Here is a 16,044-nt window from a genome sequence, read left to right on the forward strand (position 1 = left end):
GCCCCGGATGCGCCTGGGCGGCGGTGGTTGCCAGGGCGACAGGCGCTTCCAAGAGGTTCTGGTGCTCGCGACTGGAGACTTAGAAAAAGGTTTCCTTTGGCGGGCCTGGACGGCTGGGGTCGTCTTCTCGGGGTTCCCAGGATGTTCTTTTACCTGAGCAAGAAAGTGAGTTTTCCCGCTGACGCCCTAGCTCCTCTGTTCTCGCGTCCTGCAGGCGAATCCCGCATCCTGTCCCGCATCCTTCGCCTTCCCACCTCGCACCTTCCTGCCTCGTCCAGCCTCGGACCTCCTCCTTAGGGTCCCGAGTCCCAGATAATTCTCGGCGGAGCCAACAGCCCTTTCGCACGACTCTCTCCCATTCCTGCCCCCTGCCTGGGTCTTTTTGGGGACCTCAGCAGGACAGATCACTGCGTGCTTCCCTACCGCTCCTGCTCCACCTGTTGATCCAGGTGACTTCAATTCACTGGATCGTCATGGGCTGGCGGGCGAGAGAAAAGTAATAACAAAAGGGTATCCTAAGTGTTATGTGTGGAAAGGGAATATGGATCAATGGTATGGATTTATACCTCTTTTCCCCGTTTCCTTCCTTTAAAATTTCTCAGGTGACTCTCCCATTGGGTTTCTCTGCAGTCAGTGCCCTTCTTGTGTGCTCCCCTCTCCCCGCGCCGTCCTTTCGAAAATGGTAGGGCGCGGGGCAGTTCAGGGGATCGTGCCATGCCCATTTTCCTAACAGTACACTCTCTGCAAGGCTGACCATTTTTTATTTCTTGGGGGGACTTCTTCAGCCTGCATCTGTAACTCACTTTCCAACTCCTCCATGAAAAGCTGTGAGAGTGGCTGTGGTGGTTTTTCAGGTCGCCATTCCCGATAACGTAAAGCTGAAATGTGTATCTTGGAACAAGGACCAAGGATTCATAGCATGTGGTGGCGAAGACGGATTACTGAAAGTTTTGAAATTAGAGACACAGACAGGTAAATGAAAGCAAGCCCAAGTGTTTGAACTGGATGGAAAATTGCCTAGTATCATTTGTTCGGTGAGATTTGCTCTAGGTATTTGTCACTATGCAGTTCTAATTCTTTTAAAATGAAAAACAAACAAGACTCCAAACATTCAGTGCTGTTTTTATAGAGTATTTTTGCAGTAAAGTTCAGAGAACATCGAATGTAAATATCAAATGGCTTTTACTCAAGTTATTGATGGAAAATGAAAAAGAATGAAGAATGCAAACTAAGTCACTACATTGCCTTGTGCTATGTCTATTTATTCTGCCCTATTACTTAGAGTTTAAGAAAAATGACAATTTGAGTTTTAATAACGTCACAAAATCTCACATTTTGTCACATTTGCAGGCTGGTGTCATCTTTTCTGCTTATCAGATATGTTAATAATCATTCACCTAGTTCCGGAGAACAGAAAATGAGATGTTTAAAAACATTTTTGTTTATAAGTTCCTTGTGTTTACAGCTTGATTGTCTTTTTTTAGTTCTCTGGAATCATAGCAGCTTCACATTTCTTTAGCATCCCTAGTGTTGCTGTAGAATGGAGAGCTAGACAGTCCCCCAATCTAAGTTGGAGATGTAGGTAAGGTGATTGGAGTTGGAACCTCAGCTCTGCCATACTGAAAGAATTTCAGCAAGTTGGTGTTTATCTTTGGGCTTTAGTTCACTCTTCTGTAAGATAAAGGGCTGAAGCAAATTACATTTTGGATTCAGAGCCTCTACACTTGACCCGTGGGGTCTTTGCACTTGGTATTTCTGAGTCTGGACTCCTCCTCCTCCTTTCTCCAGAAAGCCTTCCCTGGCTCTCCCTTCCTCCAATCTAAATCAGTCTCCCTCTGTTACTGTCTCTTCTTATGGTTTTATTTTCTCAATTTATGATTTTACATATATGCATATATATTTATGTGGGTGGGTGAGTGTGTGTTTAATATCTGTCCCTTCAGTAGACTACAAACTCTCTTAGGGGAGAGGCCTTAACTATTTTATCATTTTATATTCGGAAGCTTCCACAGTGCGTAAGACAATGTAGACATTCATTGAATGAATAAATGAATGAATGAATGAATGAATGAATATAAGATTCTGCAAAATGTAGTAAAAACCAGTTTCCAAAGTCTTTACTTTCTGAGCCCTCTTATGCTTTAGAGTTTTCATTCTATATATTGTAAATATTTCTGTTTGTGATCTTCTGGGAAGGAATAGCAGTAATAATAATTACCAGTATATTTCATATACTGGGTAAACAATGTTTTTAAAATACATTTTGCTTTATTTTGTCAGAATAATATCTCTGCAGGGGGGTATATATTACTGTCCATGTTTCCACCATGAGAAAAATAGATCAGAGTGAGGCATTCTTAAAAAATTTTTTCTAAAATTATCCAGGAATAGTAACCCCTTTCAAAATAAGCAAGAAATGGCAGTCATATAATCTATTACTTTAATGTATTTGCCATGATGTCTTTTTTTCCTAGATGATGCAAAGTTGAGAGGTCTTGCAGTCCCTAGTAACCTTTCTATGAATCAGAATCTAGAAGGTCATAGTGGTGAGTCATGTAATTTTTAAAATCCTATTTGAATGGTCTTATTTTTAGACATTGAGAAACCATCTACTTATTGCAGAAATGATATCATTTTTTATAATGATAATATTTAAAGTAATCATTTCTGTTGAGCCATAGTTAATTGAGCTTAGAGTCCTTCAACTTTTACATGATCAAACAACATCTTCAATAAATCTAAAACTGAGTAGTTCTTTTATATATTAAAAAATACTGCTGTCTATGGGTAGGACATAATCCTTTTTTAGAATCTATCCCATGTTTCCAGATTAAAGTAGACTAAAGAGACACGACAACTGAATGCACTCTATGATCCTAGATCTTGGAATGAGAAAAAGAAGTATCTATAAAGGACAATATTTGGACAGTTGATAAAATTTGAATGTAGACCAGGGTTAGATAATATTATATCAGTGTTAAATTTCCTAATTTGTAATATGGTTATGAAAGAGAATGTCTTCTTATGAAATATACACTAAAGCATTTAGAGATTAAAAAAACTAAAAGAATCAGTTGTTCATATAACCCAGAGGCTTAAGATATGTTCAAGAGTGTGTTACTAATAGAATGGAAAACAAGAGGGGGAAAGGAGAAATTAGGGCATAAATCAACCACAGACAACCTCTACACCCCTGGAAAGAAACCCCAAGTTCGTAGTATATTGTCCTTTGGGAATTATAATCCTTGGGAATCAGGCCAGTTGGGTAAATCTCACTTATATTTGTTTCTGTCATCAGATATATGGCAGCTTTTGCATTTGACCATAATAGGTGCCTTTGCTGGCCTGAAATAGGAACAAACATGAAAATTAGTATCACACATTGTTGTAGAAAATGAGTGATAATAGTGACTGCATCCTGTGAATATTTTGGAATGATATTAAATCCTGTTTAGTTGCACAGGAGCCATATTGATTTTAACATGCTGTTGGTGTTTATTATAAAAATACAAATTTGAAATTGTAGCCTTTTTTTAGTTTCTGAATTGTTTTATGGTTTTTTAGGTTCGGTTCAAGTTGTAACATGGAATGAACAATATCAGAAGTTGACTACCAGTGATCAAAATGGGCTTATCATTGTTTGGATGTTATATAAAGGTACACTAGGAGAGTTTATGTAATCTTTCACAGATTAGAGTCCGGATTACAGTATTTGAATGGGGAAACAATATATTTGAAATAGACTCCTTTCAACCAGCAGCAGGAATTCATCCTGACCTCACAGGGGTAATATTTCTGGATTTATTGCTGCCTACTTTTCCTTTTAACCTTTTTTTTTTTTTTTTTTTTGATCTGTGACCTTGCATGAAGAAAGTGAATTAGATGACTGTTGGTTATCTCCACAATGAATTTACGCCCTTAGCTGGATAGTTTCTACTTGAGATCTTTTTTTGCCAGGTTTCCGATAAGAATTATTTTCTGTGTGATCAGTGGCTAGAGTTGGTCCAGTACATAAAAACATTAAGAAGTCAGAGGCAATAATTCATTCCCCTTATTGAGCCATTTAGCATCCTTTCTTTCATGGATACAGATTTTATCTCTGCTCTACTGGCTCATGATTTGTGCCTTTTGCCTACAAGACAGAGCGAGAGAAGGATTAATTTAGGCACATCACTATTATCAGAAAAATAACTCACAATACATGATCTCTTGGGGTCTCGTATTTAAATGAGAAGAGTACCTTAGTTCATGTGTGGTGTTTTGAAAACATTCAGGGTATACCATTTAAAAATTCTTAATTGAAAAATTTGGTACCTGAGTTTTATTTATGTTTCTCAAGGTTTATGTGTGTATGTGTGTGTGTAGGGATGGAAGGTGAGAGTATAGGAGATGAAGATAAGCTGTATTTTTCCTCTGTGGGTCTTCTCAGGTCCTGAGTTCAGACTCTGATAATGCCTGCTCGACTAGTTCTTCCGAATTACGTGGTTATTTGCTTGGCTGCAGGCCAGAGTTCTGATACCAAAATGGCCTTGTGTTTTGCCTCACATTTGGTTGTACCTTGAGACCTGTCACCCCAGACCTGTGTACATGAATGTTTTGTCTTTCAGCATTAGTGATGTGAAATCACTAAAGTGATTTGAACTGTAGAAAATTTTTGTCAAGCAGGCTTAGAGTTTTTACCTAATATGCTGATATTCAATATACTTGTAATTAATCACTGGAGAGTTTATGCATACATATAAAATTATTGTGGTTATTTTGTTTTTTTCTTTGGTTATCATCTGAAGTTTTTCAAGTGGGAAAAGTTAGGCTTTGAGAGAAGTCAGTTGTTTTGGCCCTTCAAAAGCAAATAAAGTTTTATTTATTTAAAAAAAATTTTTTTTAATGTTTATTTATTTTTGAGAGAGAGACAGAGCATGAGCAGGGGAGGGGAAGAGAGAGAGGGAGACACAGAATCTGAAGCAGGCTCCAGGCTCTGAGCTGCCAGCACAGAGCCCGATGCGGGTCTCGAACCCGCGAACCGTGAGATCATGACCCGAGCCGAAGTCGGACGGTCAGCTGACTGAGCCACCCAGGCGGCCCGAGTTTTATTTTTTAATGGACAGAAAGGAAGAAAGAGAGAAAAGATGGGCATTTATTGTGTTTTCTGTGATAATCTTTGAAGCAATTGTTGGTCAAGGCCTCAGCTAATTTTTTTTTGTTTGTTTATGTTGGATTTGAAGGTTTTATTGTTTAACGTCTCATGTTGTAGAAAATTTTGCACTCATTTATCCCACAGTGTATTTTGTGGAATGTTTTCAACTCTAATGTGAAAGTTTTGACTTGTAATTTTTGTGTGTGTGTGCGTGCAAATAGGCTCTTGGTACGAGGAGATGATCAACAACAGAAATAAATCAGTGGTTCGAAGTATGAGCTGGAATGCTGACGGACAGAAGATCTGCATTGTGTATGAAGACGGGGCTGTGATAGTTGGTTCGGTGGATGGTAATACTTTGTTGCACACAGAACTGAGATCAGGATTTGGCTGGCATTTTTATCTTTAGAGGTTTAATTAATTATCATATGTTAGTCTTCTGACAGAAAAACACAGAGAAAATGGTTGATATACAATTTAATAACATTCAAGAAACATTTACTTTTAAGTATACTCAAGTAAAAAAACCCGTTTTTTATTTTATTTTTATTATTTTTTTAATGTTTTATTTGTTTATTTTGAGAGAGAGAATGCATGCATGCCGGGAGTGGGGCAGAAAGAGATGGAGGGAGAGAATCCTAAGTAGGCTCGTGCTGTCTGCACAGGGCCTGATGCAGAGGTGGGGGGTGCCGCTTGATCTCATGCACTGTGAGATCATGACCTGAGTCGAAATTAAGAGTTGGATGCTGGGGTACCTGTGTGACTCAGTCCGTTAATAATGGTCCGGCTTTGGTTCAGGTCATGATCTCATGGTTTGTGGGTTTGAGCCCTGTGTCGGGCTGTTTGCTGACAGCTCAGAGACTGGAGCCTGCTTCAGATTCTGTGTCTCCCTCTTTTTCTGCCCCTCCCTTGCTCGCACTGTGTCTATCTCTCTCAAAAATAAATAAACATTAAAAAACAATTAAAAAAAAAAGTTGGATGTTTAGCTGACTGAGCCACCCAGGTGTTCCAAGTAAAAATTCTATTTTTAACAAATTTCCTACAGTGACACAGAAAAAAGGTAAATTAATTTTTCAGGATTATTTTAAATATGTCTGCCTAATTATGTAACTTATTTTGTATGTATTAGACTGTATTATAAATACATAGATTTACTTTCAAGTATATAGAGATATAACAATCTATGGTTATTTTGAAAAAATTGAACTGTTAAGTATAATTGACATATAACATTAGTTTTAGGTGTACAGCATAATCATTTGATATTTTTATATGTCGCGAAATGATCATCTGGTCATTTTTTTTTTTTAATTTTTTTTAACGTTTATTTATTTTTGAGACAGAGACAGAGCATGAACAGGGGAGGGGCAGAGAGAGAGGGAGACACAGAATCTGAAATGGGCTCCAGGCTCTGAGCTGTCAGCACAGAGCCCGACGCGGGGCTCGAACCCATGGACCGTGAGATCATGACCTGAGCCGAAGTCGGACGCTTAACCGACTGAGCCACCCAGGCGCCCCTCATCTGGTCATTTTTTAATAGAACTGAATCTGTTATTGCTACGTGTGTTTTGTAGCTTTAAAACTTAGGTCTTTCAAATTTTAATTCATAGCTAACACTGGGGCTTCCGAGGGTCTGTACCTTTGTTTTAATGTGAAATTTTCTCTATAGAGAAATAATTTATTTCAAAATGATTTTCATTTTTCCATTTGTTTTTTTTTTTTTTCTGTTGTAACTTCATTTATTCCCCAAATGTTTCTGAGAATTCATAAAGTGACAGCTGTAGTTCTAGGCACTAGGTATATAAAAAGTATTTCAGATCTAGAGCAGGAGAGGTGGATTAGTAACCAAGCAGTTACAGTGCCTTGTGATAAGTGCTGAGATGGGAAAATACAGCAAACATGTAGTAGAAGTATCTAAACCAGACTTGGAGGGATCAGGGAAGGCATCCTGGAAGAAGTGATGTCTGCTGAGGCATTAGCCACCAGCAATGTGGGTTTGTAGAATGTCCTAGGCCTAAGGAAGGCCATAGGGAGGAGGTCCATAGGGGTTGAACTTAGCCATGTTTAGGGTATTGAAAAAAATTTGAGAGTCAGTGTACTATAATACTAAAAGGAAAAGAGTTGTATGTGATGAAATTAGAGACATTAGTGAAGACAGATCATGTAGATTGTAAGTTATCTAAGAAGTTTGAACTTAACTTCAAGGGCATAATGAAAGGTTTTAAGAATGGGAGCAGGGTGATCAGGTTTGTTCTTTGGAAGCATCTCTGTGATTGCAGAGGAAGGAAAGAAAGATGGGGCAGGTGTACCACTTAGGAAATTGATATTGGTAATTCAGGTGAGAGGTGATGGTGGATGGTAGCTGAACCAGGGAAATGACAAAGAGGATGGAAGTAAGTGGACATATGCTAGAGATATTTAGGAGGTAAAATAGATGGGGTCTCATTATTGATGAGTTTGGGGCTGAGGGGATGGAAGTGTCCAGAGGAATAGCCAGGTTTTTAACTTTGACAGCTGGGTGGATGGTGATGCCATTGAAATAAGGGATGTGGGAGAAAGACTGGTTTTGAAGGAAGGTTTCAGTTATGGACATGTTGACTTTGTTATGCTGTAGGACAGCCAAGTAGTTAGATATATACATTTGTGGCTCAGAAACATCTGGACTGGAGTCATAATTTTGGGAATCACCAGCATGTATATGGTAATTTAAACTATTGGAATAGCTGGAAAACTGGGCCATCTTGGAATAAGAACCTGCAACATTTAATGGGTTGGCAGAAGAGAATTCTGTAAAGGATACTGAATTACAAGTATTGGAGATAAAGGAGTAAACAGATTCACAGAAACCAAGAAGGAAGGAAGGGGTGGTTAAAAAAAAAAGAAAAGAAAAGAAAAGAAAGAAAAGCAAAGAAAAGCAACAGGTCATTAACAACCTCATGAAGGCCATTTCAGTGCAGGTGTGGGGCAGAAGCCAGATCAGGTTGGACTGAGGGTTGAATGGGAGGGGAGGAAGTGATGACTGCCTGCATAAGCTCTTTTAAGAAGTGAGGCTGGTAGAGGAATGGTGGAAATAGGATGGTGACTAGAGGGGAACTTGGGGTAGAGGGAGGTGTTCTTTGTTTTGTTTGTTTTTATTTGAGGTGCTGGTTTTCAAGGATGGATCTGAGTATGTTTAAATACTTGTAAGGAAGGGCTTAGAAGAGTTTAAAGAGAAAGAGAAAATGTGCATAATCAGTAGAGGGAGATCTTTGCAAAGCTGGGAAGGGCTTAGACCAAAAAATAGGTGGAGGGATTAGCCCTAGATGGGTGTCTGGCTGGGGACAAAACTCTTCCTTTGTAATGGGGGGGCTAAGCAGAAAGGGTCGGTGTGGATTCATTTAATGTTCTGAATGTTTGAAAGTGGGAATGAGGGATTTCTTCTTTGAAAGTGTTTATTTAATTTTACAAAGTTGAAGATGAATTTATCTGCTAATTGGGAGTGAGGTCTTGGGTCAGAGTTTTGAAGAGAAGGGAGAAAGTTGGAAACAGCTGCTATTGCAAATATTTAGTAGGGTGTTTGCACATAGTAAGTGCTCAGCAGATATTTATTGACTGAATAAATTGAACAAACACATGGTTCTGTGAAGAATGTGAGAGCTCTTTAGAGAAACACAGTTTTAGAGCAGTTGTTGGAGAATCGTGACCTTGAACTTTTAATGAAATAATTTTGTTTTATGTTTTACTTTAGGGAATCGCATTTGGGGAAAAGACTTGAAGGGTGTACAGTTATGCCATGTAGCATGGTCTGCAGATAGTAAAATCCTACTTTTTGGAATGACAAGTGGAGAAATACACATTTATGATAATCAAGGGAATTTTATAGTAAGTATATATATATTCGTAGTTTTAGTTACCCAACTTTATATGGTTATGTTATATATTATATATGTATATGTACATTTATTTATTATGATGGTTTGTGTAATCAAGAAAGTTTTCAATTCATGTTTTTTCCCAATTATTTAGATTTTTTTAATTAAAAAAAATACTGGGTCTCTTCAAGGTAAATTAATGCTTTTAGTTCTGAATTCCTGGTAACTGGGAAGGACAAGATTTCAGTGTATTGAAGCTGAGGGATAATGAGTCAGATGATATGCAATTTAATCTTTGTGTCGTCGTCGTCGTCGTCGTCTTCTTCTTCTTCTTCTTCTTCTTTTTAAAGTTTATTTATTTATTTTGAGAGAGAACACAAGCAGGGGAGGGGCAGAGAGAGAGGGAGACAGGGAATCCCAAGCAGGCTCTGTGCTGTCAATGCAGAGCCAGACGCAGGGCTCCAACCCATGAACCGTGAGATCATGGCCTAAGCCAAAATCAAGAATCGAATGCTGAACTGACAGAGCCACGCAGGCACCCCAAATCTTTGTGTCTTCTGATAGCAGAAGCCAAAGTTTATATGAGATACCAATGCTATATATTTTTTTCCAATGATATTTTTATAGCAAGTTACTCGAGATTGTAAAAGGAATGGAAGACTTAAACAGTAAGGGATAAGAGTCAGGTCCTGGAAAGAAGGCAAAATAGAATAGGCTCAGATAGCATGATCTCAAGGAAAACTCTAGCTTTGTGAGACTGAGCTATGTCAGATCTCTGATCTTACTTATGGGGCAGTTTTGTTTGTAGTGAGGTTGAGGGCATTATACAAATGCACTTAACCGGTGTAAGTGATAATAGCTGACTTCTCCTTGACACCGCTGCTCTTGAGGTTCTTTCATTTACCTCTTGTCATTTGAGTCTCATAAATTCTCAGTGAGTTTTTTTTTTTAATCCCTATTTTGCAAATAAAGAAAACTAAAACTCTGCTTGAAGTGGTTTGTCCAGGGCTGGTAAACCAGTAAGTGATGGAACTTGCATCTGAAACCAGATTTTTAAATCTCATTTTCAGTGTTCTTTCTATAATAGTCTATACGGATCTGTTTTAAAATATGAAGTATTAACTTAACTGATTTTGTTTAGATGAAAATGAAACTGAACTGTTTGGTGAACGTCACCGGAGCAATCAGTATTGCTGGAATTCACTGGTACCATGGCCAAGAAGGCTATGTGGAGCCAGACTGCCCCTGCCTTGCTATTTGTTTTGACAATGGGAGGTGCCAAATCATGAGACATGAGAACGACCAGAGTATGTCATTTTTCTTTCTCTCTTTCTTTTTTAATGTGGAGAATTAAAAAAAAATATTTTAAAATTGTTCTTTATAAAGTTCTTGAGGCTAAGTATTTTACCACAGTTACTTCATTTTTCTTTTTGAGTAGATCCCGTTTTAATTGATACTGGCATGTTTGTAGTAAGTATCCAGTGGAACCACACTGGCAGCGTGTTGGCTGTGGCAGGCTCCCAGAAGGTTGTCACTCAGGATAAAGATGTAAACACTGTGCAGTTTTACACTCCATTTGGTGAGGTAAATGTCTTTTTTTCTTTCCATTTAAATATGTAGTGAGTGTGGTAGGGGAAAAAAGAATGGGGGAAAAGGTATAAACTTGTCACATTGTTGAAAAGGGACATTTTGAGTAAAAATGATGAAAAATATCAGGCATCTTGCTTTAAATAATATTCTCACTTATAAGTCTTAATAGTTGTATTTTATCATGGAATTTAGTTTATACTCTGAACATTTAGAAAATCAGCTGTTTCACATAAGAAATCACTATGCAGTACCTATTTAGGGTATTTTTTCTATGATCTGAATGCGTATCTCTTTTCCCAGCTGTTTTCTTGAGTTGTTTTTAATGTGACTTAATTGTTTCAGATTAATATTTTGGATTTTTAATGTGACGTATTAAAACATACATAGATATCAAACACCCATAACTGTCTCTCCTTACCACGAACTTCTAACAGTTTTAATTTGTGCAGTGATCAACTATTTTAAGAAAATCTATCTTGGGGTGCCTGGGTGGCTCAGTCGGTTGAGCGTCCAACTTCAGCTTGGGTCATGATCTCACGGCTGGTGAGTTCGAGCCCCCCGTCAGGCGCTGTGCTGACAGCTCAGAGCCTAGAGCCTGCTTTGGATTCTGTGTCTCCCTCTCTCTCTGCCCCTAACCCACTTGCATTCTGTCTCTGTCTCTCTCAAAAATAAATAAACATTAAAAAAAATTTAAGAAAATCTATTTTAATAACTAATCTTAGGTGACGCTACATTAAAATACAAGCATTGTTTTCATAAATGCATGGGTTATCCTTCTCAATAGTGTTACTAATAAATTTTAATTTTTAAGGAGAATTTTGTTGAAGTCATAGTGGAAAATATCAAAAGGAGAATTAATATATTGTAAATTTTTTTGTAATGTTTTATTTATTTTTGAGACAGAGACAGAGCATGAGCAGGAGAGGAGCAGAGAGAGAGGGAGACACAGAATCCGAAGCAGGCTCCAGGCTCTGAGCTGTCCGCACAGAGCCCAACGCGGGGCTTGAACTCACCAACCGCGAGATCATGACCTGAGCCAAAGTCAGACGCCTAACTGACTGAGCCACCCAGGCTCCCCAATATATTGTGAATTTTAAAGAATTTAGGAAATGAAAACTTAATATTAACTAAGCTTAATAACTTTATACTTGTTTTATTTTCTAACTCTAGGTTCCATTTAGTCCCTGTTGGATTTTATAAATTCACCATAGATTTCAATAATATGTGTTTTTGTTGTACAAAAGCCTTCCCCAGTTGTTTTAATATTTTTATGTAATATTTAAAAATATATTTTAATAATTTCTGTGAAAGAAAAAAATGGTGTCAGCTCATGCTTTTGTATCAGTATCTCAAAATATGCAGTAGAGTGTGATGTAGAGAGTAGGTACTCTCCGTACGTTGCTGCCTGATAATATTTCTGGTAGATGTTAAAAGGTAAGGAAAACAGAAGTATAGTTCTCAAGGTTCCTAACTATTAAAAATCTGAATTCCAGTTATTTCAATGGTTGCAGCCTCCTTTTTAATTGATGTTCTTTATTGGTTGTTTTTGTCGCATTGGCTTATTGTTATATTGTTTCATCTGCTTATTTTTGTTAGCTCGGACTTCTCTAAGTAGAAAAACATGGATCCTAAGTCCTGTTTGTTTTATCTTGCAAAACAGTGTGCTATGTGTTAATGTGAAAAGTGTAAGTTGGTTTGGTATGGTTGTAATTAAAAGTATCTAGCGTAGTTCCTCGAGGTATATTAGTCACTTAGTATTTTTTTGAATGAGTGAATATATGGGGGACTTATTGTGGATTTATGTTATGAAGATAACTTGGAAGGAGGTTATCTAAAGATTTAAACTTAAGGAAACTTCAAGAAGCAATTTGCTTTTGATCCTGAAGGCCACAGTCTTCTGGTTTTTATACTGTAGTCTCAGCCGTGGAAAGGGCTAATAGAGCATGCGATTTGTAGTCAGGTTGGCCTGGCTTTGGCTTTGAATTCCATTTCCACAGTGTAGTTTTACTTAGCAAACTTATTTAACCTCTGAGACTCAATTTACTTATGTTCTGAAATAAAGGTAATACTTCATGGCACTGTTGCAAAAATTAAAGGAGGTAACAACGAGAAAATGCCTAGCACTGTGCTTACTACAAGTCAGCTTATCTCTCCTTGCTGCTGCCATCACCTGGCTGGTTTGCAGAGTGGGGAGATAGCCTTATTCTTCCAGTGCAGGCTGTCAGTACAAAGAGTGCTGTCATGAGAGCCTGCTTGCTCCCTTTGGTTTCCTACAGGCAGCAGGACAGATAGAGTGGAGCTTTCTAGGTTAAAACATCTTTACCCTTATCCGTTTGCCTGACAAAATGGAGTTTAATACATTAAATTTGACTTTCGCGCATATCTGCTTAAGAACAAAGGATATCGTTGGGGCACCCTGGGTGACTCAGTTGGTTAAGCGTCCGGCTTCAGCTTGGGTCATAATCTCACAGTTCGTGAGTTTTAGCCCTGCATCGGGCTCTGTGCTGACAGCTCAGAGCCTGGAGCCTGCCTCACATTCTGTGTCTCCTTCTTTCTCTGCCCCTCCCCTGCTCATGCTCTGTCTCTCTCTCAAAAATAAATAAACATTAAGAAAAACTTTTTTTTAAAAAAAGAACAGAGGATACTGGTACAACTTATTAAAATTCTTAGGTCTGTCAAAAAAGCATAGATTTAAAATATTTTCTTTTTTTATGACCACCTGAAAATGTCTTTGTATTCATTTATTCACTGTTAACTTAGCCATAAAATGTGCTATGTTAAATTGAAAACTGTAAGTTGGTTTGGTATAGTTGTAATTAAAAGTATCAAGCATGTTGTCATATTTGAAGACATTAATTTGGATGCATGATACATTTATTTACTTAAGAGATATTTATTGAGTACCTGTTTACCAACCAGTCCATTAAGGGATAGGGACATAGATATAAGCATGATGAAGTTAGGGCTCTCAGGTTGCTCACTATCTGAATTCTCTGGACCCACAGAAGGAGGGAGAAGGCAGGAAGCAGTACTAAAGTTGTGTCTTGGAGGATGGAGAGCGGTGCTGCAGTAGGGCAAGGGAGAGTAAGGATGGGAGAGGAAAGGGAGATTTCAGGCAGAAGAGATATTATCTGGGCCAAAGGTCTGGAGGCATAGTGGTCCTCTCATGAGTGAGAACACAAGCATTATGGCCAGATAGTGGGGTACTGAACCCAAGAGTATGGTTTTGGGCCAGATGGGAAGAGGCATTGCATACTCTGCTAAAGAATGTGATGGTGGGGAGCTATTGATTTTTAAAAATTATTAAACATTTTTTAAAGCAGGGTAGGACATGATTGGATTTGTGTCCCAGAAAGGTAATTATGACAGTAAAATGAAGAATTGAATTTGGGGGATGGAGGCTGGGAATGAGGAAAGAGGTGAAAGGTAAAAATTGCAGTTCGACTGTTACCATCATTGACTCAGGAAAAGAGGCCGTGGCAGTGGAGGATGGATGTGAGCGGAAGCGATGGGACTACTGACCCACTGGCTGTGGGGGGTGAAAGAGAGGCCAGCCTTAAGCATTGTGTTTACTGCCACAATTCATTGATTCCAAGAAGCACAGTTTTTTAAAAAATATTTTATTTTTAAGTATCTCTACACCCAACGTGGGGCTCGAGGCACGGCCCTGAGATCAAGAGTCGCGTGTTCCACTGACTGAGCCAGCCAGGCACCCCCAGGAGGCGCAGTTGTTTTTTTTTTTTAACAACTTCAAAATTGGGGTGCATCGTATAGTCAGAGTTTCTATTTTAATTAACAATGTATTTTTTTCTTTCCTGAGTTGTACATAAAAGTAAAGATGCATATTTAAATCTCTGGATTTCAAATCTTAGATTTGATGAAATTTGATACTGAATTCTTTGGTTATTGTTCATAAATTTCTCCTATCGTATGTATGTTTTTCATTATAAAAATTCAAGGAAAATGATTATGAAGTGAGTGGTAACCTTTCACAAAATAATTTTTATGCCACTCTTGATGTCTATGAAGTGGTGGGTGGTAATTTATATTTTATTTAATTGCAATACTTTAGGTTAAATATAATCATTTTTTTCAGCATTTGGGTACTTTGAAGGTTCCTGGAAAGCAGATGTCTGCACTATCTTGGGAAGGAGGAGGACTGAAAATTGCACTAGCTGTTGATTCTTTTATATATTTTGCAAACATTCGACCTGATTATAAGGTGAGTATTATGAGCAGTTGTAAAAAAAAAAAAAAAAAAAAGTCTGTTTTTACTAAATAGTTTTGTTGTAGCTTGAAGTATAATATGTTTCTTGCATGTATTCACAGCCACTTTATTTTAGAAACCAGATGAAAGGAGGTGTTTTTAGTGTGGAGACTTTAGAACCAGAAAGCTTTTCTAGAATACTATATATAATTAATAAAATACTCCCAACAGTCAGGGTCTCAGCAGGAAATGCATGGCACACACAAAAGAATAATTGAAAACAGATTGATGAAGGGTTTATTTCAGAGGTGTGGGCAAGGTTAAGGGGTTCAGTAAGGGTTGACAAGGCAAGCATCCAGGTATTAGCAATGGTGGGCAAAATAAGGAAGTGTTATTGTTCCTGGAACCCACTGGGGCTGTGGATATACAAGAGAGACTGTTCTGTGGGAGCGCAGCTTCTGCTGACTGGCTGGACAGAGACAGCTTTGGGGAGGGAGTACTTCAGCCATCTCTCCACCTGCTGGTGCCTTCTATTGGCCAGACCCAGCTGGAAACTAGAAGGCAAGGTAGCCCACGTGATGGAGTTCATAGAAGTTAGTTTCCAGGGCATAGTGTAGGGTAAAGAAGGGGAGAGGATGGATCGGAAGAGGAAAATGAAAATAAGCAGCATAATACTAATCAGTACTTTATCCTAAATTTAACATTTGACCCAAAACAAATTCAGAAGTATGAGATTAATTGAGCTGCAAAATACTAAGAATATTTGTTATGTGTGAAAAACTTAATTCATTTTTTAGAAGGCAAAGCGCATTGGAGAGCTGTCTGATTCTAGGACTAGGGTGGGAAAAATGCAAGATGAACCTGGAGCCTCTGATAGTGGCAGAAAGTAAGGAAGTCTCAAACAAAAGGATGGGGGTATGCCAAAGAGACAAAGGAGCCAACCTGAAAGAGCTCCCAATGGCCCAAACTGGAACAATTTGAGCAACAAAATAAATGATGTAACATTGGATTGTAACCCAAATTATAAAAATAAGTGTCCACAAGCAAAACCTGATCTAAAATAGATTATTTAAATACATAAATGGGGGGGAAGAAACAAATCTTCCTTACAGAAGTATTTGAATTACTTAGACACTACCCCAGCTGGTCCCCTGCCCCCCTAACTTGAATGTGAGTTGCATTTAGTGACTCACTTCCAAAGAGTAGAGTATGGAAAGGGTGAAAAGCAAAGGCACTTTACAGTGGAGGAACCTGGCAGACAC

The 16,044-nt window shown here is 38.3% G+C and overlaps 1 protein-coding gene across 4 annotated transcripts in view; it reads left to right on the plus strand.

Annotated features, from left to right (window-relative positions):
* WDR35 (WD repeat domain 35) overlaps nucleotides 1-16,044 on the plus strand; it is a 60,212-nt gene continuing 44,168 nt past the window's right edge. For 3 of the 4 annotated variants that reach the window (XM_015078361.3, XM_015078362.3, XM_027077956.2), the window contains exons 1-9: nucleotides 1-165; nucleotides 855-972; nucleotides 2,475-2,546; nucleotides 3,565-3,657; nucleotides 5,356-5,484; nucleotides 8,862-8,995; nucleotides 10,127-10,292; nucleotides 10,424-10,569; nucleotides 14,672-14,797. In XM_015078361.3, the coding sequence (XP_014933847.1) occupies nucleotides 142-165; nucleotides 855-972; nucleotides 2,475-2,546; nucleotides 3,565-3,657; nucleotides 5,356-5,484; nucleotides 8,862-8,995; nucleotides 10,127-10,292; nucleotides 10,424-10,569; nucleotides 14,672-14,797 (1,008 nt within the window). In that variant the 5' untranslated portion in view covers nucleotides 1-141. Of the gene's footprint in view, nucleotides 166-854; nucleotides 973-2,474; nucleotides 2,547-3,564; nucleotides 3,658-5,355; nucleotides 5,485-8,861; nucleotides 8,996-10,126; nucleotides 10,293-10,423; nucleotides 10,570-14,671; nucleotides 14,798-16,044 lie in introns of those variants that run through there. The other variant, XM_027077955.1, reaches the window with a different exon arrangement.

Source organism: Acinonyx jubatus, chromosome A3, assembly GCF_027475565.1.
Source record: "Acinonyx jubatus isolate Ajub_Pintada_27869175 chromosome A3, VMU_Ajub_asm_v1.0, whole genome shotgun sequence".
Lineage (NCBI taxonomy): Eukaryota > Metazoa > Chordata > Mammalia > Carnivora > Felidae > Acinonyx > Acinonyx jubatus.